We start from the raw sequence: 22717 nt of genomic DNA on the forward strand, positions 1-22717 counted from the left end.
TTTCAACTTTAGTTCACTGAATGTTTATTTTATAGTTAGTCCATATGACTGAGGCATGATAATATTTGTCTCTTTTTTCCTGACATTTAATTCAACATACAGCTCTTAAGGTTCAATCACCTAGTTGCATGTCTCACAGCATCATTCCTTCTTGTCCTGCTTGGTAGACTTCCAGGTTGATTTTTCTCAGATCAAACCACTCCTACATCTCTCCTTAGATTTATCCAGGTGTGTTAGGGGGCTGTCATGGTTAGGGACAGGTGTCAACTTGGCCAAGTTGTGGTACCTGTTCATCTGATTGGGCAAGCGCTGGCCTGTCTGTTGCAATGAGGACATTTCATAGGATTAGGTCATGATCACGTCAGCTACATCCACAGCTGATTCCATTTGTAATCAGCCAAAGGGGAGTGTCTTCTGCAATTAGTGATGCTAAATGCAATCATGGGAAGCCTTTTAAGGAGGACTCAGAGGAGACAGATTCCATTCCTGCTTTGGCTGGTGAGCCTCTCCTGTGGAGTTCATCCAGGCCATCCGAGTCATCGGCTTCACAGCCTGCCCTGTGGATTTTGGACTCTGTGTTCCTACGGTCATGTGAGACACTTTCATAAATTTTATATTTGCAAGTGTTCCCGGTTAATTCTGTTTCTCTAGAGAACCCTAACTAATACAGGGGCTTATATGTTGTGCCTGCTTCAGATGAGAGAAGACTTTCTTAGCTACATTATGTTTCCTCTTAAAGTAGTTTAAGCCATTGGCCCTTGCATTTTGGAAGGTATTGGAATCACTTAGATTGTTGATGAAGAACACAGAGACTCAGGCTCATTGAAGTAGTATAGTGCCATAGCTGTGCAGCTTTACTAAGTTCCCAAAATGATTTTTATATCCATCAGTGTGTGAGAGCTACTTCATTAAGCTTTTTTGCCATTGTATTTTTCTGCACGTTCTTGTTCTTGGCTTGAATGCCCTCCTTCATTCTTTCCTATTATCCAAATCTAACCTTCCTGCCTACACCCTCCCCCCACCCTCTTCCTTTTCAGTCCTCAATTCTCTGGCCCATCTACAGCCAACCAAGATGCTATGATAGGTGTGAGAATAGACTCTTCAACCACAAGGAGTTCCCTGAGGATCAAATAAAGAGTTACAATACATCTTGGTAAGAGGTGAGTGCTGGGTGCTAGGCAAGCCTACAAATGAAGTGTCCAGGTACACTGGCAAAGGGAGTTTGGTGAATTTGTCTTGGCTGAAGAATGAACAATAATTAATTATAAAAAGGAGAGGGCAAGGAAACTCTGTTTCTACATAGAAAGACCAGCATGTTTGTGCTGGTTTGAAAGGAAGTATGCCCCCTGGAAAGCCATGTTTTAATCAAAATCCCATTTTATAAAGGTAGAATAATCTCTATTCAATACTGTATGTTTGAAACTGTAATCAGATAATCTCCCTGGATGTTGTGATTTAGTCAAGAGTGGTTGTTAAGCTGGATTTGGTGATGACATGTTTCCACCCATTTGGGTGGGTCTTGATTGGTATATTGGAATCCTATAAAAGAGGAAATGTTTTGGAGAATGGGCAATTCAGAGAGAGCAGAGAATGCTGCAGCACCATGAAGCAGAGAGTCCACCAGCCAGTGACCTTTGGAAACTAAGAAGGGAAACGCCTCCGGCGAGCTTCATGAAGGGAAGCCAGGAGAGAAAGGTAGCAGATGATGCCTTGTTCACTATGTGCCCTTTCAGCTGAGAGATAAACTGTGACTGTGTTCACCATTTGCCGTTACATTTGAGAAAGAAACCGTGAACTTCAGTGGAGCAGAGCAGAATGACATAGCCACAAGAAGCTGAGTCCACCAGCCAGCGACCTTTGGAAATGAAGAAGGAAAGCACCTCCTGTGGAGCTTTGTGAAGGGAAGCCAGGAGAGAAAGCTAGCAATTGACACCGTGTTCACTATGTGCCCTTCTAGCTGAGAGAAACTGTGACTGTGTTCACTATTTGCCCCTCCATTTGAGAAAGAAACCATGAATTTCATTAGCCTTCTTGAACCAAGATATCTTTCACTGGATGCCGTGATTGGACATTTTTATAGACTTGTTTTCATTGGTACATTTTTTTGGCCTTAGAACTGTAAGATAGCAACTTATTAAATTCCTCTTTTTAAAAGCCATTCCATTTCTGGTATATTGCATTCTGACAGCTAGCAAACTAGAACAATGTGCTAAAGCAGGGGATGATAGAGTGGATTATTCATGGAATTTACAGAATGTTTGATATGTGGAAAAATGTACATGAAATGTTTAACTCTGTTTTTTTAACTCCACTTTTGTGACTTACACTTTTCTGTACAGAAGCATCTAGACATTGATTACATCCCTTGTTTAAAATAAAAAAATATTGAAAATTTCAGAAGATTTAAAGTAATAGAATGTAATATGTTGGTATCCTCCACAAATTAAATGATTCCATTTAAATGGAGGAAAATAAATGATATATTTCTTTGTCTTCTCTTTTGCCAGCTTTTACTCTCCTTGAGACTAGGCCTTGTTCATGGCCATGTCCCTAGAATGATCAGAAGGCCTGGCATACAGTCTGCATAGGGCTAATGAATGGGTTTCAGACCCAGGTTCTTTGGAAAAATCATTTTACCTCTCTGCCCTTGTTTCCTCAACTCTAAAAGAGATAGATGGATTCAGATCACACCTAAGATCTTGCCCTACTTCATTACTATCCCAATTGCTTGCCCTTGAAGCCTTGAAATGCATACACATATCATCAGTTTTACCTGTCAAAAGCTAGGCCAGCTCTCTTCCATGTCCTGTGGATCCAATTAAAAATCTACCAACCAGCCAAAGTTGAGTGAGCATATAACAGGGAAGCTGATTGGCTAGACATGGGTAAATGTGAAGTGTGGGACTCCTTTGACTAAAGAAAGATTTTATAATCTAGCTTAAGAGAGTATATTAAAACATGAAAAAATAAGTTGGTTCTTAACAAGTTCTAAAAGAGAGGGTCTGATTACAAGGTACAGTGTACTGAAGGGGCTGCTTTGAGAAGGCAGCTTTGTCACCCAAGACTTTTTATCATTCCATGTTGTCACTGGACCCCAATTTCAAACTATTTTATCTCCTGAATACCCTGTATTTTTTAAGAAATACTTTGTTCCTTCCTACATTCTGCCAGCCAAATATTTCCAATTGAAATTTTCAGACTAGGATTGAGAGACTGTGTGATATTAAACCAAGTTGATAGAAACCTTGCCAAAAGCAAAGAAACAAGGAAAATAATGATCGAGTTATCTTCACTTGAGCATTTACCTTGCCTCACACATATTCTTATTTAATTCTCAGAAAGACTTCCAGAGTATACTGTTGTATTCCTTATTTTTGGATGAGAAGATTGAAATTTAGCACAGTAATCAAGCTAGGAGTTCTCAGAACCAGAACCCAGAACAGAAACAGACCAGAAAGCTCATGCCTTGACCTGCTGCAGGCCTGTGTGCATAGCTGTATTCAGAATAAATATGTGATTTAAGGCAGGGGCTGGCAAATACAGGCTGCCACTTATCTTTGGATGTTCACAGCTGAAGTTTTTTTTGCATTTTTAAAAGCTGGGGAAAAATTCAAAAGATGAGTAATACATTGTGACATATGAAAATTATATGAAATCCCAATTTAATTTTTATAAATAAAGTTTTATTGGAACATAGATGAGCTCGTTAGTTTATGGATAGTCCAGTGCTTTCATGCACCAGTGTCAAACTTGAATAGTTACAAAACAGAATGTAAAAGAGACTGTAAAGCTTGAAATACTTAGCCCCCTCTTTTACAGAAAAGGTTTGCCAATCTCTGATTTAGAACATTCACTAGAATATCTATAAGGTGGAAAATCATCTCACCTCCCATCACTATCTTTCCCAAGGTTTTTCTGAGGGAGTTCTCCAATAATCCAGAATTTTACTACTCTGGGTTCCCTTGCCATTGCCTGAGTGCCAAAAAAAATGTATTTAATTTGTGGCATTTCTGGCTTGGGTATTACCTGTGTGCAGGTTTGAAACTGTTAAATACTTCAGAGAAGCCATGTACTTTTAATCTTAATCCAATCTTGAGGGTGGGAAGACCCATTATTTAAGGTGGAATCTTTTGATTAGATTGTTTCTATGGAGATAAGACTCACTCAAATGTGAGTGTGGCTCCATCTGTCCTGGTTTGAGATGTTTATGTACTCCAGAAAAGCTATGATCTTTATCCTAATCCAGTCTTGGGGGGAAGACCTATTGTTTGGGCAGGATCTTTTTAATTAACTTATTTCCATGGGGATATGATCTACTCAATTGTGGATGTGACCTTTTGATTAGGTGGTTTCCATGGAGATATGTTTCTGTTCATTCAAGATTGGTCTTAATACACTTACTGGAATCCTTTAAGAGGGAACCATTTTGGAAAAGTTTCAAAGCCAACACAGAAAGATACTTTTGTAGATGCAGATAGAAAATGTTCCTGGGGAGACTGTTAGAAACAAGAAGCCAAAGGACAAGCAAATATTAGCCACCTGACTTCCTAGCTGACAGAATTGTTCCAGATACAATCAGCCTTTCTTAATTCAAGTTTTCTTATTCTGGGTGTGTTAGTTTGAACTTTTTTTTTGTCATTTGAGATATATATTTTATTGACAAGATTTATAAATGCTGATATCACAGCAGGATCATTTTTCTTACCAATTAAAGAAATTATTGTGGCACTTAAAATGTTTTAAATACTTTTTTCCTGTTTGAAATAGCAGGTTTCAATGTAAAATCACTTGTAAACTTTTTTGAATTTTGTTGCTTATTGCAAGGCAGGTAAATTATGACATGCACATTTTCACAAGAATCCTTGTGCTGTATTTGCCATGAGGAAGTTAAGGCAATTGAAAGTAATTTAAGTAGTTCAGAAGTAATTGCTGAACAAAGGATCAAAGAAAGAAAACAAAAATGTAGGAATTTCACACAATGATCAAGGGAGTCTATGAATATATTTTTTGGATGTTTTACTCTCAGAACTCCTTGGATTAGATGCTGTTTCATTCTCTAGTAATGAAACAATGCTTTGAAAGAAAGTATCCTCATGTTCAGGAGAATAGCTTTCACTATTTGGGGATTGGGTATGTGGGTGAGTATGTGGAAGAGGATGTAGGACCAGGAGATTGAGGAGACTGAAACCGTTTCATAATGGAGAATGCTTTAAAAAACCTTGTGTTTCACATTCTATAGAATGCTGGGAGGGATCCTGCCATCAATTCATGCAGCAAATTATCGCACATTTACTTTGTGCTAGCATTGTGCTGGGCACTAAGGATCCATGCTTTGAATGTGAGCAATCAGTTTCTAGTCACCATAATTATATTAGAACCCACACCTCATTCCTGTCTTGTTCCCAGGTGCTTTTGATCATGAGAGAACTGGCCAAGTCTTCTATAATCCAAATAAGTTTTCCTGGGGCAGCTACTTTAGATGCCATACTTGGCAGTGTCAGAAACCCTTGCTATATCTTAGCAAACTGCTCTCCTGTATAAGTTTTAACAAACAACTTTTTAATAATCTATTTCAGAATATTCTCCAGGGTTAATGGAAAGATTGCTTGTTATAGTTTGTGGAAGACACCTTCCAACCTTCAAAAATTAGATAATGTGTTTCTCAAATTTATTTTATTTCAATTAGATAATGTTGATTCCTCACAGATTAATGAGAGTGAAGTTCACTCATTTCAGTTTTAGGTTGTTAGTTCCTAGCATACAACTGACTAAAGACTGAGTACCTGGCTAATCATAATATACACTCACTTTCATTTTCTCCATTGTTTTATGATAGCAAATTACAAAGAGAAAGCAGAAACAAAATGCTTTCATTTAACAGTGCCCCACTGACTCTTTTCCTTGCTCTGAATTTAATTACTTTCCCCCTTCCCACTTAATCTGTTTTGTATGTTATAGCCTTACTTTGATTATTCTTGCAAGCCCAGCTGAGGCATGGTTAGCCTGGATTTGGAATCCTTTCCGGATTTTATCATTCTCTTCTCTGTGTTGCCACACTATTTATTTAGGTACCTATTTCCTTGTTACAGTTACTTTTGATATTATATGTCTTGATCCATCTTTAAGAGTTCAGAAACCATGTGCCCATGCTATTGCATCTAGTGTAACACAATGTAGTTATATCTCTATACCAACAAATTCTGAATTTGAAATCTCATATTTTGCAGTTATTCTATTGAGTAATAATACTATATCATGCTGTTATGTCCTTTTAGTGCTAAGAATGTGTAGGGGTAGAAACTGTATTTGAATACCAATGTTTAAGTTTTATTCATAATGTTTGATGATTTTTCACAATATCTGAGATCCTCCACCTCCTAAGCTGCCAACAGTATAATTGTGTATAAGAGAGTATGGTACCAGGCTATATACAAAATTGCTAAGTTTTGAGTTATTTTTCTTGGGAAGGGGGAGTAAAGGAAATGACCAGCCACCCCAATTTTGGCATGCTATTATTATAATATCATACATTATGCCATGAGCTGCTAAGCCTACCAGTCAAATTTAGATTCTCAGGTACTGGTCTTTCAAAAAGTAACCAAGTATGTAGCAGTTTATCTGCAGCATGTGTCTCTTTCAAAGCCAATTAGTGTGTTTCACATCTTGGACTGCTTGTGTTAATAGCTCTCATAGAGCTCTTCTCTGGTTCTCTATTTTGAAAATATGTCAAATGCTTGTAGAAACAGATATATAGGTAGGTGCTTTCTGAAATTGACAAAATGGTTTCCTTTGTACAACATTTCTATTTCTCCCTAATTATGTTTATGAATGCTGTTCACTAAATATTACTGTCAGGTGCAAATAATGGCTTCTTTGTATCTCCTGTTCCTTGCAGAGGTGAACTTGCATCTTAAGTGTGGCTAAGTCATAACAGTATGATATATTAAGCCTATTCAGATAATGATCTTTATTTTTAAAAGTACATCAAATTTACTTATATCATTTAACATCCACAACATGCACCTCTCAATAATTAGTTGTACAGTAAAATTGTAAATCAGAAACAATGTTTCACAGTTATACTGTTGGCAAAATTATTTAAAAATCTTTCTAAATGTGAAAAGGAAAAAAGTATTGATACCAAGTGTCTGGCATTGTTCATGAAAGGTACTCATATACATCCTTTTTGGAAATAACTAAGTTATTCTCAAATAATTGCTCTTTTGCTCAAACTAATTACTGATCTGTTCTCAGATCAGCAGCTAATGTGTCTCCGATGCTAGTAATATAGCTGAGAGGATAGTTCTGAACTTATACTCCAGGTTGGTTCCAGGAGAAAAAAATGTGTTTCTATTTCTCGATGTGTTGACCAGCTTTCTTATAACAATTTCATTTGACTTAAAGCAAGAGTTCTCAATTTGAGAGTCTAAAATTAGTAAATAAATGCTGCTTGTTCTGCAGTTTTTTGAAAATAGTATTAACCATATAGGGTGATTGAAGGTTTCATCTACATTAATTTTATTAATATACATGGTGGAATTGAAGAGGTAGAGAACACTATGGTATGAAAAAGGATGAATTGCACCTCTCATATATATTAGTTTTTATTGCACAATGCTTTTTCAAAATATTTAAATTCTTTTGGCTATCATTCATTTATTATGGAGAAGAAAATATTTTTAAATAGATTGAGGACAAGGTAGATCTTAAAACTATTAAGAGAAATGCAGAATATAGTTCATTATCTGTCTCATTGTTTGTTAAAGACTAAGTTAACTTTAATTGTGCTGTATCACCATCTAAAGAAAATGCCCTTTAATAGTCTTACCTTACTCCTGAGAACTTGCTTGATTTATTTTGCTTTTATATATTTAATAAAAACTGTCTCAAATATTTCCTTGTGTAGCTTATGGATAACAGTCGAGCCTCTGTTAAATTCAGTTTCAGATGCAGTTAATTCTGGCTTGTGTGTGATGAGTACTCTAGATTTTCTTTCAGTCCCTATTGTTTTGGGAGATGTCACACAGGTTTGGGAGGGAAAAATATTTTTTCCTAGAATGTTCGAATTATATGTTATTAAGCTTAACTCAGAAATTTTATTTGAATAGTGATTATCCCATTTTTCTCTGTCATGGGTGTTACTGATGTTTACCTTGTACTCAATATCAAAGTAGTTTAGTGAAGATTTTAAATGTTTAAGAGTTAAGGACTTTCAAAGGAAAATGAGAGATAAATGCAATTTGAAAATTCATTTGATTATATAAGGGTTTGATTAATCTATGCCAATATTTTCCCTCCATTGTCCTGAATATTAATGGATAGGATATATACTTACATTGGGTAAAAGTGAAGACATGATTTGCTAATGTCAAATTCAGTGACTTTCTAAACTTAATAAAATGTGATTTTAAATTGCATTTGGTTGTAACAATGAAATCATGAAGAAGAAAAATGGACACCATATCCCACATTGTGGGGAGGGTAACAATTTCACTTGCAGAGTTGGGCTTAGAGAGAAAGAGGTCACAACTGAACAATAAAAGGGGTCCTCCAGAGATAACTGTTAGGCATACCTATAGGTAGGCTAAACCTTAAGATCAAGGGCATGGCTTATTGATATGGGTGTCCCTAATGTTTGACAAAGTTTCAGGGTTTTTTCTGGTGATAAAGTTTAATATTTCACTATTTTTTCTGTCATCCCTCAAGTGACCTTGCCAATACTTTTGATTATCTGCTTAATATAGTCTGGGAGTTATCCAGACACTACATTAATATATATATATATACATAATAGCCCTCATTCTTATTCTAGGTTCCCTGTGTTTGGATTATTTAAATGATCTATCCAGACAGGTTGAGTTAGAATACATGTCATGGAAAATTTAGGTTCTAGATAAAACTTTCTTTCTTTTGTCTGAAAGAGTAGATGAAGTTCTAAAACACAATATTTTCCTTACCCATGTATTGTGTAATGAATTGCGTATTTCAACATACAGGTAGTAGAAGACTGTCTATATTTCCTCATTTTTTCCTCATATACTATTAATATATCTTTAAAATTTTGGCTATTATATTCAATTTGCTTATTACACTTAGTAATCCTTGATATTTTTCTATTTCAGTACCTCAATCGTTTTAAATCCTGTGGAATATTACATTCTATAGATATATTGGTTAAATATTTCTTTATTGATCAACATTTGGCTGTTTCCAAACTTTTATTAAAAAAAGTCTTTAACAAATACTTCTGACCTTTTTTTAAATTCAGGATTAATTTATAGAAATATAAGCTCTGGGTTCCAAGGATATGAACATTATGGAATTTTAATTGATATTGCTAATATACACTCTTAAAATAGCTGTGCCAATTGATAATGCTGAAAATGTTATTTTCTTGGATATCATAATAACCTAATTTTGCTAACATGATGCATAAAAAAATGTTGTGTTTCATTTTTAATGTTGTGAAGTTTGTTTCCTAACAAACTAACTTTGGTTTCTAGCAATAAACATCTCAATTCACTACATCTTTGAATTTAATTTACCTATTATGCTTGCTATTAGATTGAGCTTTCTGTAAAGAGCAGCCTATTAGTTTCCATCACATAATAACTCTTTTCTTCTCACTGATGATGAGACAGGATTCTTAAAGGCCTCAAACTATTTATTATTTTTGTATGCTCTATGGTAGGGGCCACATTTCATTCTTTTTCCATGTGATTATCCCATTATTGCAGCACCACTTGTTGAATTTCTTTTGTGGGGGAGTGCATGGGCTGGGAATTGAGAATGGGTCCCCTGCATGGCAGGTGAGAATTCTACCACTGAAACTACCCTTGCACCCCCTCTTTTCTCTTTTTTTAACCCTGAAAAAGTTAGACCACTAACTATCTCTACCTTTCCTACTGAATCTAGTGGAACTCTCAATTCACTAACTTTCCATCTGGGTGAACATATTTTTTTTTTTTTTGCAGAAGAATGGTATAACCAGAATAATTTACAGTCTCCATTTTTATTCAACTTTCTTTTAAAAAATGAGATGTCATTCTTCAGTTTGTAATACCTTCCTGCCCTTTGGACTAATCTGGCTCCTATCTCTATGGGTACTGGTTTCAACTCATGGTACCAGGGACTCTCCAAATTTGGAGTGTCTTGATAGATGTGCTACCCAAGGCAGGGATTGGGGACCTAATCCTGACCTTTGAGTAATAGGCATTAAAGCAGTTGTAACAAGAAATATTTTACAAATGCTAAAATCACCATGCTTAGAAGCAATTATCTAAATTTAAAGTTAATAAAATATTTTTTCTAATGTAAAAATACACAATGGGGGAAAGAAACAAATTGAATTTTCAGAAAACATCTTCACATTAATCATTCTTTTCATACACTTCAAATTTATACTTAATGCCTTTCTCCTCCTGGACATCAGAAAGAGCACCTGGGTATTCTGGGAGAAGTTTATATTTCTCTGTATCAATTTCTGGAAAAAATTCATCACTTTCAAATTCCTGCATGATCCTTGTCACAAACAGTCTAAGATGGCCTGGCTGATTCATGGCTTCCTTATAAACAGAACTGCCTTGCACTGTCCAAACCAGGTCTACCTTATTTGCTAATTCTGTTTGTTCAATAAGTTTTAAGGCATTATTCAAACTTTTGGCAAGAGAATGTGCTCCTTGAGGAGATTCCTTGAGTTCTCTGCTGAGAACTAAATTAATTATGTTCTTTAAAGTCTGATTCTTCTCAGGGATGGAGAAACAGGTTTTTCCACCCATAATCACCATATTCTGTTTATTCTGTACTGAATAGGTTGAGGTCACTCTTTGGAAATACTTGAACTCATATCTGAGTGTGGGCCAGGGCGGGTCTCCGTTCTTGCCAATGCCAGTTTTCTGGGACACAGTGACGATGCAGTTCACCTGACAAACCTTGACGACAGCAGCAGCAGATCCTGCTGAGCTCTATTGTCTTACCTAACTCCCCACCTAGTTGGGTGTGAAAATTGTGGCAACCCTGCCCCTTCGGCCCCATTGGTGCAGAGGAGTTTCCACCCCCCACCCCATCGCCTGGCAGGGATGTGACGTGCTAGCGCCCCTGGATACCCTGGAACTGTGACCGTGGGCTCACACTGCAGGTTAGGCCTGGGTCTGGCTACCGGGCCGGCCCTGTGATGCAGTTCCTGAAGCCTGCAACTGGCCGCACTGGTGTTGCCGCCCCAGCTCCTGCAAGCCAAGTGGTTTTGAGCAGATTCTTCCAGTCTACGGGAAGCCTGAAATCCAAGTCCTCCCCTATGGACCCAGCCAAGAAGGCAGACCCTGACTTGGCAGTGCCCCCATTTGCTCATTTTTTTATTAATTAAAAAAATTAACTAACAAAACATTTAGAAATCATTCCATTCTACATATACAATCAGTAATTCTTAATATCATTACATAGATGCATATTCATCATTTCTTAGTACATTTGCATTGATTCAGAAAAAGAAATAGAAAGACAACAGAAAAAGAAATAAAACAATATTAGACAGAAAAAATAAAAATAATAAAAAAATAAATAAAATTAAAAAAACTATACCTCAGATGCAGCTTCATTCAGTGTTTTAACATAATTACATTACAATTAGGTAGTATTGTGCTGTCCATTTCTGAGTTTTTGTATCCAGTCCTGTTGCACAGTCTGTATCCCTTCAGCTCCAATTACCCATTATCTTACACTATTTCTAACTCCTGATGGTCTCTTGTTACCAATGACATATTCCAAGATTATTCTCTAATGTCGGTTCACATCAGTGGGACCATACAGTATTTGTCCTTTAGTTTTTGGCTAGTCTTACTCAGCATGATGTTCTCTAGGTTCATCCATGTTATTACATGCTTCATAAGTTTATTCTGTCTTAAAGCTGCATAATATTCCATCGTATGTATATACAACAGTTTGTTTAGCCACTCGTCTGTTGATGGATATTTTGGCTGTTTCCATTGAAATCATACACAACACTTTCTCAGATCATAAAGGAATGAAGTTGGAAATCAATAATAGGCAGAGTGCCAGAAAATTCACAAATACGTGGAGGCTCAACAACACACTCTTAAACAACCAGTGGGTCAAGGAAGAAATTACAAGAGAAATTAGTAAATATCTCGAGGTGAATGAAAATGAAAACACAACATATCAAAACCTATGGGACGCACCAAAGGCAGTGCTAAGAGAGAAATTTATTGCCCTAAATGCCTATATCAGAAAAGAAGAAAGGGCAAAAATTCGGGAATTAACTGTCCACTTGGAAGAACTGGAGAAAGAACAGCAAATTAACCCCAAAGCAAGCAAAAGGAAAGAAATAACAAAGATTAGAGCAGAAATAAATGAAATTGAGAACATGAAAACAATAGAGAAAATCAATAAGACCAGAAGTTGGTTCTATGAGAAAATCAATAAGATTGATGGGCCCTTAGCAAGATTGACAAAAAGAAGAAGAGAGAGGACACAAATAAATAAGATCAGAAATGAAAGAGGAGACATAACCACTGACCTCACAGAAATAAAGGAGGTAATAACAGGTTACTATGAACAACTTTACGCTAATAAATACAACAATGTAGATGAAATGGAAAAATTCCTAGAAAGGCATGAACAACCAACTTTGACTCAAGAAGAAATAGATGACCTCAACAAACCAATCACAAGTAAAGAAATTGAATCAGTCATTCAAAAGCTTCCCAAAAAGAAAAGTCCAGGACCAGATGGCTTCACATGTGAATTCTACCAAACATTCCAGAAAGAATTAGTACCAACCCTGCTCAAACTCTTCAAAAAAATTGAAGTGGAGGGAAAGCTACCTAATTCATTCTATGAAGCCAACATCACCCTCATACCAATACCAGGCAAAGATATTACAAAAAAAGAAAACTACAGATCTCTAATGAATATAGATGCAAAAATCCTCAACAAAATTCTAGCAAATCGAATCCAGCAACACATTAAAAGAATTATACATCATGACCAAGTAGGATTCATCCCAGGTATGCAAGGATGGTTCAACATAAGAAAATCAATTAATGTAATACACCATATCAACAAATCAAAGCAGAAAAATCACATGATCATCTCAATTGATGCAGAGAAGGCATCTGACAAGATTCAACATCCTTTCCTGTTGAAAACACTTCAAAGGATAGGAATACAAGGGAACTTCCTTAAAATGATAGAAGGAATATGTGAAAAACCCACAGCTAATATCATCCTCAATGGGGAAAAATTGAAAACTTTCCCCCTAAGATCAGGAACAAGACAAAGATGTCCATTATCACCACTATTATTCAACATTGTGTTGGAGGTTCTAGCCAGAGCAATTAGACAAGAAAAAGAAATACAAGGCATCAAAATTGGAAAGGAAGAAGTAAAAGTATCACTGTTTGCAGACGATATGATACTATATGTCGAAAACCTGGAAAAATCCACAACAAAACTACTAGAGCTAATAAATGAGTACAGCAAAGTAGCAGGTTACAAGATCAACATTCAAAAATCTGTAGTGTTTCTATATACTAGCAATGAACAAGCTGAGGGGGAAATCAAGAAATGAATTCCATCTACAATTGCAACTAAAAGAATAGAATACTTAGGAATAAATTTAACTAAAGAGACAAAAGACCTATACAAAGAAAACTACAAAAAACTGGTAAAAGATATCACAGAGGACCTAAATAGATGGAAGGGCATACCGTGTTCATGGATTGGAAGACTAAATATAGTTAAGATGTCAATTCTACCTAAATTGATTTATAGATTCAACGCAATACCAATCAAAATCCCAACAACTTATTTTTCAGAAATAGAAAAACCAATAAGCAAATTTATCTGGAAGGGCAGGGTGCCCCAAATTGCTAAAAGCATCTTGAGGAAAAAAAATGAAGCTAGAGGTCTCACGCTGCCTGATTTTAAGACATATTATGAAGCCACAGTGGTCAAAACAGCATGGTATTGGCATAAAGATAGATATATTGACCAATGGAATTGAATAGAGTGCTCAGATATAGACCCTCTCATCTATGGATATTTGATCTTTGATAAGGCAATCAAGCCAACTCACCTGGGACAGAACAGTCTCTTCAATAAATGGTGCCTAGAAAACTGGATATCCATATGCAAAAGAATGAAAGAGGACCCGTATCTCACACCCTATAAAAGAGTTTACTCAAAATGGATCAAAGATCTAAACATTAGGTTTAAGACCATAAAACAGTTAGAGTAAAATGTTGGGAGATATCTTATGGAACTTACAATTGGAGGTGGTTTTATGGACCTTAAACCTAAAGCAAGAGCACTGAAGAAAGAAAGAAATAAATGGAAGCTCCTCAAAATTAAACACTTTTGTGCATCAAAGAACTTCATCAAGAAAGTAGAAAGACAGCCTACACAATGGTAGACAATATTTGGAAACAACATATCAGATAAAGGTCTAGTATCTAGAATTTATAAAGAGATTGTTCAACTCAACAACAAAAAGACAGCCAACCCAATTACAAAATGGGAAAAAGACTTGAACAGACACCTCTCAGAAGAGGAAATACAAATGGCCAAAAGGCACATGAAGAGATGCTCAATGTCCCTGGCCATTAGAGAAATGCAAATCAAAACCACAATGAGATATCATCTCACACCCACCAGAATGGCCATTATCAACAAAACAGAAAATGACAAGTGCTGGAGAGGATGTGGAGAAAGAGGCACACTTATCCACTGTTGGTGGGAATGTCAAATGGTGCAACCACTGTGGAAGGCAGTTTGGCGGTTCCTCAAAAAGCTGAATATAGAATTGCCATACGACCCAGCAATACCATTGCTAAGTATCTACTCAAAGGACTTAAGGGCAAAGACACAAACGGACATTAGCACACCAATGTTTATAGCAGCATTATTTACAATTGCAAGGAGATGGAAACAGCCAAAATGTTCATCAACAGATGAATGGCTAAACAAACTGTGGTATATACATACGATGGAATATTATGCAGCTTTAAGACAGAATAAACTTATGAAGCATGTAATAACATGGATGAACCTAGAGAACATTATGCTGAGTGAGACTAGCCAAAAATTAATGGACGAATACTGTGTGGTCCCACTGATGTGAACCGACATTAGAGAATAAACTTGGAATATGTCATTGGTAACAGAGACCATCAGGAGTTAGAAACAGGGTAAGATAATGGGTAATTGGAGCTGAAGGGATACAGACTGTGCAACAGGACTGGATACAAAAACTAAAAAATGGACAGCACAATACTACCTAATTGTAATGTAATTATGTTAAAACACTGAATGAAGCTGCATCTGAGCTATCGTTTTTTTGTTTGTTTGTTGGTTTGTTTTTTATATATTTTTTACTTTTTATTTTTATTTTTTCTCTCTATTATCATTTTATTTCTTTTTCTGTTGTCTTGCTATTTCTTTTTCTAAATTGATGCAAATGTACTAAGAAATGATGATCATACATCTATGTGATGATATTAAGAATTACTGATTGTATATGTAGAATGTAATAATTTCTAAATGTTGTGTTAGTTAATTTTTTTTAATTAATAAAAAAAGTGAGTGCAGTTTACAGGGTTTTCCATCTTCTTAACCTGTCTTCTCCATCTTACAGGAGTTTGCTTGTTACCTCCATTTCCCAGCAGGGATACTTCTGTCCTCAAGGTGTTTGAAGCTGGCAAGGCTTCCCTGAGATTGTCTGCCTTTATAGCTTACTATACTCCTTTTTTCATGTCAGTCTCCCTTTGCCAAGAGGTCAGAATCTTTTAAGAGGGGCATTTTGGAGAGGACTTTCTTGAATTAGACTTTTCCAGTGTAAACAAGACCAAGAACACAAATGGGAACACAGAATGGCTCCAAAGTGCCCCAGGGAGTGGGCTTTTTTTTTTGCTCCCTAAACTTGAGTTCTTGGCCTACCCAGAAAATATGACCCTTCATATAACTGCATCCCACAGCCCTGAGAAAGAATAACCTTTTTAATCTTCTTTGTTACTATCTTTGTTCTATATATGTTGAAATATTTGTCTCCCTCAGAGTTGGGACATCACTAATCAGAAGTTTCTAATCAAAACCCATAATCAAAGATCCATTGTACCCAGCTCTGGTCTTGGGCAAAAGAATTTTTACACTTCTTTCTTTTACCAGTGAGTTACCCTGGGGCAGTACCCCATGAGGACATTCAGTTAGATTGTCTGATAAGCACTGAGAAGATAATTTACTTTTCTTTACCATAATTTGTCAGCCTTTTCATCCCATGCATCCCTGCATTTTATCCAACGTCCTTCTGGTCTCTGGAGTTTTGAAATAGTAGTTTCAAACTGTTCCTGCCTTTTTAAGAGATGTTCTGTTGGAAAGTCTGAACTGGAGCTCCCTACTTCATGTTTCCCAAATCTTATTCAATGTGAGAGTGTGTTTTAATGCATTCCCTTTTAGCACAGGAATTTGAGCATCTAATGTGCTATAGACAAAGACAAAAGGGAATGAGACAAGGCAATTTTAATATCCAGCAAAAATTTATGAATCTTACATTCTCAGTTACAAATAAATCTCGTAAGTGCATGCATCATCATAATTAGAACACTGCAAAGTGATAAATAGTACAAAATAAAAAGGTAAGAATAAAATAATCACCAAAAAATCAATTGTAATGAAATAATCAAATAAATTCTCTCAAAATAGAAGTATTTGAGTGGAGACAGAGAAAATAAGAATGCAAATGTTAAAGTGAAATTTTTTTCAAGCAGAGTGTGAGCACTTTCAATGAGCCTAAATAAGAAATAATCTCATTATTCTAGGAATGTAACAGTGAAAGGAAAGGAAAATAAGGAGAAGTGAAGCAAAGAAGAAAGAGGCAAGTATGAAGACTACAGTGTGTATGAGTTACATGTGCTCTTAAATGTTGTATCAATTTCATGTTTTGTTCTTCTTAATGTGAAATCATTGGAGGAACTTTAGGAAGAGAATGAATTACATTTTCATACAGGAAAACAATACCACATGATAAAAATAAGCTGCAAAACCTTCTCTCCTTGCAGTTTGTGAAAACTCACTCTGTTGGCATGAATTTTTACAATGAAATGAAGTTCCATTTTATTATTACTTAGTAAATTCTCAATCTTGCTTACTTTCCCTTAGGCAGAGTTCTAAGTTATCCTTTGTCAGCTTGTCAGGTGGATCGAATGTATGAGTTTTACCTCTAAAAGCTGTCCCTTTTTCTTCTCACCACCCATTATCTCTTTTTTTTGTCTTTCATGCCCAAATGCAAATGGAAACCTAAAATTCAACCCTTTAATTGCGGGCTGATATCATGTTAGACAGATGATCTCTTAGGCCTTAAATGTATCTTAGTGCAATCATTGAATTTCATGTGATGAAAATGAAGACAAACTTCTACAGTATATTTTTACAGTCCTAATTCTGGATTAGTAGAACTCTAAGTAGATAATTGTCTTCTGCCACCTATTCTTTATTTCCCTTTCCCTCTTGGAGCACTTTATTTTCCATCTTATTAAGGTATAACCAATTTTCATTCTTCCAGGATTCAAATCCTTGTTTTGTTTTCATTGTTTGTTTGTTTAGTTTTTGTTTATTTATATATTTGGTATCACAGTTTTTCAGTGATTTTTTAAATAAAATTACTAAGTGGTTGATGTTATCCAGTGAATCTCCTTGTTTAGACTTAGTCCTCATTGCCCTCATTATACAGCACCAACTCAACTTCCCTTTAGTAATCAACATCAATCCCCCTGGCTGGTAAAATCTCATTCTCTATACATGGATGGATATGTATAATATTGACAGACCTCTCCCACATTAATCTCTATTCATCTTGGATCTTAGTTTTTCTCAAATGCACAGAGACACCTGCCATGACATGAAAGTCCTGGCTACATTTGATTCATCGTGGGAAAGGAAAACAGCTGAATTAAAACAATCAAATAACATCCCTGGGATATTTAGTGCTTGGACTGACATAATGTTTCTTCATTAATAATTCTGAATATGAAACTCATGGACTGACTTTGTATTAACAACCAGTGAGCAAGGTGAATGTGCTGGGAATCTGAAAAACTTCTGAGGCAAGGAAAAAACTGAATGAAAAGATGACAAAAATGCCAGGTAGCAGTTGTTTCCCTTTTGTATTCTTATACACTAATAAGAATGAAGCCTTTTATAAGAAAGTCAATGTCTTCTTGATATAGAAATTGCATTTTGAGGGAATAGTAAAAGCAAAAAAATTATTTTAAAGTACAATAGAAATTCACAAGGGCAAGGGTACAGGTTTGGATTATCAATAACTGATTTGGTTATTTCTTACACCTCTAATGTGGTGAAATTTATAATACAAGTAAATGTCAAATTAATTGAAGAATCAAATCTTCTTTAACAAATGGAAGGAACTAAGTGCTTCATGAGAAAGAAAATTAACTGATATAAAAGGGAACTGAAATACTAAAGGACAATCCATATGTGATAAATAAATGTAGCCAATACATTTAGATAATGTAGTTAATTAATAAGTCAGTGACCTCAATGATAGTCAATGGTAAGTTACTATTGGACTTCAAGTACCATAGAATATATCCTGTGATCATGTTTTATCATAAGTGTGTGTGTGAGTGTGTGTCCTTATTACCAACCAGACTGCTGTATTGTTTCTTCTTTCCAAATTTGGTATATACAAACTCAACCAAGTAATACATACACCTATATTACTCTACTACTACTTTGTCCCTCTTTAACCAATAGCACTGTTATGAAAACATATATTAAATTCTATATTTACCACCAGAAGTGTCAGTACTACCACCAGGACATTATAATATTTGAATACTTATTTAACTATCTTAAAGTGTCAGATGTAAATGATTCCAGTCTAACTATACTTTTTATGATTAGAAATGATATGAAGATATACTACAGTATTCCACCATTTATAGTGGAAGTCCTGAATTGATTCTCAGTAATACCGAGAAACCTCATGGTTGGGATGACTCATCAATAGTCAATTACTTAGACCTCATCCTCTTAAGGAACTCCTGGCCCTTGGACAAAGTATCCTTCAGTGCACCTTTCATGGTTTCATTCCTTAGACTGAAGATGAAGGGATTCAAGAGAGGTGTGATGACACTGGAGAGGATAAAGAGGATCTTGTTGAGATGCAGGCTGCTCTTCTGGGATGGACGGACATAGACAAAGATGGAGATCCCATAGCCCATGGAGACCACAGTAAAGTGAGAGGCACAGGTGGCAAAGGCTTTGCGTTGACCTTGACCCGAAGGTATCTTCAGAATGGTGGAAATAATGTAAGCATAGGAGACCACTGTGAGTGAGAGGGAGCTGAGGAGTAGGACAAGGGAGCTGATGAAATCCAACAACTCAATGGCACGTATATCAGCACAGGCCAAGTGGAGGAGTGGGGCACTGTCACAGAAAAAATGATCAATCTCATTGGGGCCACAGTATGGCAGTCCTGCTTTAAGGATGGTAGATGGTAGAATGAGGAGGAAGCTGCCTACCCAGGAGAGAATGGCAAGACGGACACAGAGTGTGCTGGTCATAATTGTAGGATACTGAAGGGGGCTGCAAATGGCCACATAACGGTCATAGGACATGACAGCAAAAAGGATAAACTCAGTGCATCCAGACAGGAAGTAGAAATAGGATTGGATGAAGCACTCACTAAATGAGATTCTATTCCTTTCTGACAGGAAGCCTGCCAGCATCTTGGGAACAGCACAGGTGGTGGTTAATATTTCACTGAAAGAGAGATTGCTGAGGAAGAAATACATGGGTGAGTGAAGCCTGTAGTCCACAAGGATCAGGGTAATGATGAGGGTGTTTCCAAGTACTGTCACCAAATAAGCCAATAAAAAGATTAAAAACAAGAGGCTCTCTAGTGCTTGAGAGGTAGGTATACCAATTAGAATGATATCTTTCACCATAGTCCAATTATCTCTCTCCATGCTAGGTGGGAAATGTATTCTCTTAGGAGAACCAAAAAAAAGGAAATAAGTTAGATATATTATTCAGTAAAACAAGATTTTCAAAGATAAAGGGAATTGGACAATCTTATTCATTCTATTTCTACCAAGAATAAATTATATGACTGAAAATATGGCTCTGTTTAATTTTTCTTATAACTTTCCACATAAGAATATATGAACTTCAGTGTTCTCAATTATAATGATATATAAAAATCAATTGCCTTTACACAGTTATTTTTAACCCCAACATTCTTATTTTTACCAAAAATGTAAAAAGACTGTAAGTAAAATTTCCATATATATATATAATATATATATATAATTATTGGTGAAAATGCATTGTAAGCAATTAATATATTTTGTTTTATGAATTATTATTGAAATTCATAGGTGATTTTTTTCTTTTAAGTGAACTGGCATGCATCAATATTTAATATATTATCCAATTAACACAAAACCTTGATTAAATCTTCAAGGCACAGACTAATTGGTTTATACAACTTCACCTCTATTTTTTGTCTATTTAGAGTAGAGAGTACACTGAAAAAAATACCCCTTGCTGGAATGTAGAAATCACAATTAATTTACATTTCATCCTTTAAATGCTAAAAGCAGTCATCCCTACAGAATTTAAATTTTTACTAATATTTTTGTTAATGTTTATTGTAGTCAATGTAGATTAATCTATTGAATAGAACTTTTAAATGATAAAATAATAAGTAGCTAAGGGGAATAGTTATGCAATGGATTAAACTTTTAAAAGTCTTATTATTTAGAGAATGAATTCTAGAACAACCCAATAGCATTTTGTTTATTATTTCACCATGTGTTCATAAATTTGTGTGGTTGCAGTAGATATTAATTTCTTGCCTTAGCTACAATGTATGTTACAATAGTTCTCTACTTATGATATAAATTAGTGCCAGAGTTGGACTCACTTTATAAATTGGCAGAGTACCCAGAGAAAACTCTGAATGTGGAAGTGATGTGAATAGATTTGTCATATTAAATGAAGAATTTAAGAATAAGATGTGATTTAAGAGGGCAGGAAAACCTCAAAGTAGATCCCCAAGCCAAAGGAAATACAGGAAAATCAATTAGCAATTTAAAAAAAAGAAAAAACAAGTAATGAATCACCCACTAAAACTAGTATATCAGTTATATTTGTAAAAAATAGTATAACATTCAGAATGAAATAAACATAAAATTTTACTGTATGCAATTTGTATGAAACATATATAAATATAATGGATCAAAAATTTTAAAAAGAATTGATATATATATATGTTAAAATATAGGGAGTAATATATAATAATGAAAAAATAATCTGGCATACTCTGTGTTTAATGATCAAAACACCAGAAAGTGAAAAATATTAGGAAAGACATGGATATTATAAATAGCTGAGGCATTTGTAATAAAATTATGGAAATACATGGAATGTGAAAAGTGAGCTTGTTAAGTGAATCAACAGAACACTAGATTCTATTCCTGGATTTTAAATCCTTATCTCAAAAACACTTCAGAATTCATGCAAAATCCATTTGTATATATTGTAATTCCAATCAAGTAGCAGTATGATCTCTATTTTTTGCAATAGATCAAAGTAAATTAAATGAAATTCTGTACAATAACAATTATGATTTTAAAACCTACCAGCATTGGTTATATACTATTCAACTACAGCAACTTGGGACAACAATCCAAAAATTCATGGACATTTTTAACTGTTCATTTTAATTGAGGTGAAAATTGTAAGAAAGAAAATTTCAACTTACAGAATATGAGGTTCCAGTAGAGCCTATCCTGCCTAAAGAAGCTGCATTAGGTGACTGACCATGGAGGTAGGATAAGTACATGTAAAATGGAAAGAAGAGAATAGGCTCTCAAATATGGTTGTACTCTCAAATGATGTTATAATTAGAGTATAGCATGGTATTATGCAAGGGTTCAGCATAAGGGATGAAGGGAGAAGAAAGAGAGGGAGAGAGAGATTTTTCAGGTAATATGCAAAGAATAAAAACTATAGACCTTTGATTGATGGTTAAGGAAAGTGATGAGAAAATACTGACTACTACAGAAACCAAACCATGTTTTGGTGTTTTCAAGCAAATTTGGTGAGATTCTATGTGTTATTAAATTGTAAATATAAATTCCTTAAGGCTTAATTTAAAAAATGCTTAAACAAAATCTACCTGAGTGGACAAGATCACCCAACTTTCTCCAGCATCTATACTTCAAATAATTCTCAGACATTTGCTATGGGTCAAGGCCATCTTTTCTTCAGGAGTAACATCTAGATGCAATTTAGTGAATATTCCCTGTAGATCTCTGGTCTCCTCTTCTAGGATATTTGACTTTTTCCTTAACAATCCCAAACCTTGCTTGACAAGATGTCTCCTTTGTCTGGTGTAATTTCCTACACTGAGGAAAAAGGAAGAGAATGTCATGACTTTGATCCATTTTTCTTTCCTGTGGAATCAGGCTTCAGAGCTGAGAAGATGGTGTTTGCATAGTAACTGCAGAGCCATATCCCTTCTGAGGTTGGGGTACAGTCAAACTAACACAGGTAAATTACAGCACAAACCTGGAGGAAGATTTCACTGAGAAAAACAAGACTTTTAAATCAGCCCAGGACCCCTTAGGGGAAACTTTTACTAATGGAATAAAAGCAAACTTGTTTCTACTCATTCTGC

General features: G+C 35.4%; 1 protein-coding gene and 1 pseudogene across 1 annotated transcript; both read right to left on the bottom strand.

Annotated features, from left to right (window-relative positions):
- Positions 1–10370: 10370 nt before the first annotated feature.
- Positions 10371–10778, bottom strand: LOC143679210 (dihydrofolate reductase pseudogene; annotated as a pseudogene).
- Positions 10779–19043: 8265 nt separating this feature from the next.
- LOC143680423 (olfactory receptor 6M1-like) lies at positions 19044–19979 on the bottom strand. The gene has a single exon (XM_077156858.1). It carries the CDS (start codon positions 19977–19979, stop codon positions 19044–19046), a length of 936 nt encoding a protein of 311 aa, XP_077012973.1.
- Between the last annotated feature and the right edge of the window lie 2738 nt (positions 19980–22717).

This window comes from Tamandua tetradactyla, chromosome 4, assembly GCF_023851605.1.
Source record: "Tamandua tetradactyla isolate mTamTet1 chromosome 4, mTamTet1.pri, whole genome shotgun sequence".
NCBI classification, from domain to species: domain Eukaryota; kingdom Metazoa; phylum Chordata; class Mammalia; order Pilosa; family Myrmecophagidae; genus Tamandua; species Tamandua tetradactyla.

Excerpts from the sequence above, each read along its gene's own strand:
- LOC143680423 (XM_077156858.1), bottom strand. The coding sequence starts at position 19,979 with ATGGTGAAAGATATCATTCTAATTGGTATACCTACCTCTCAAGCACTA.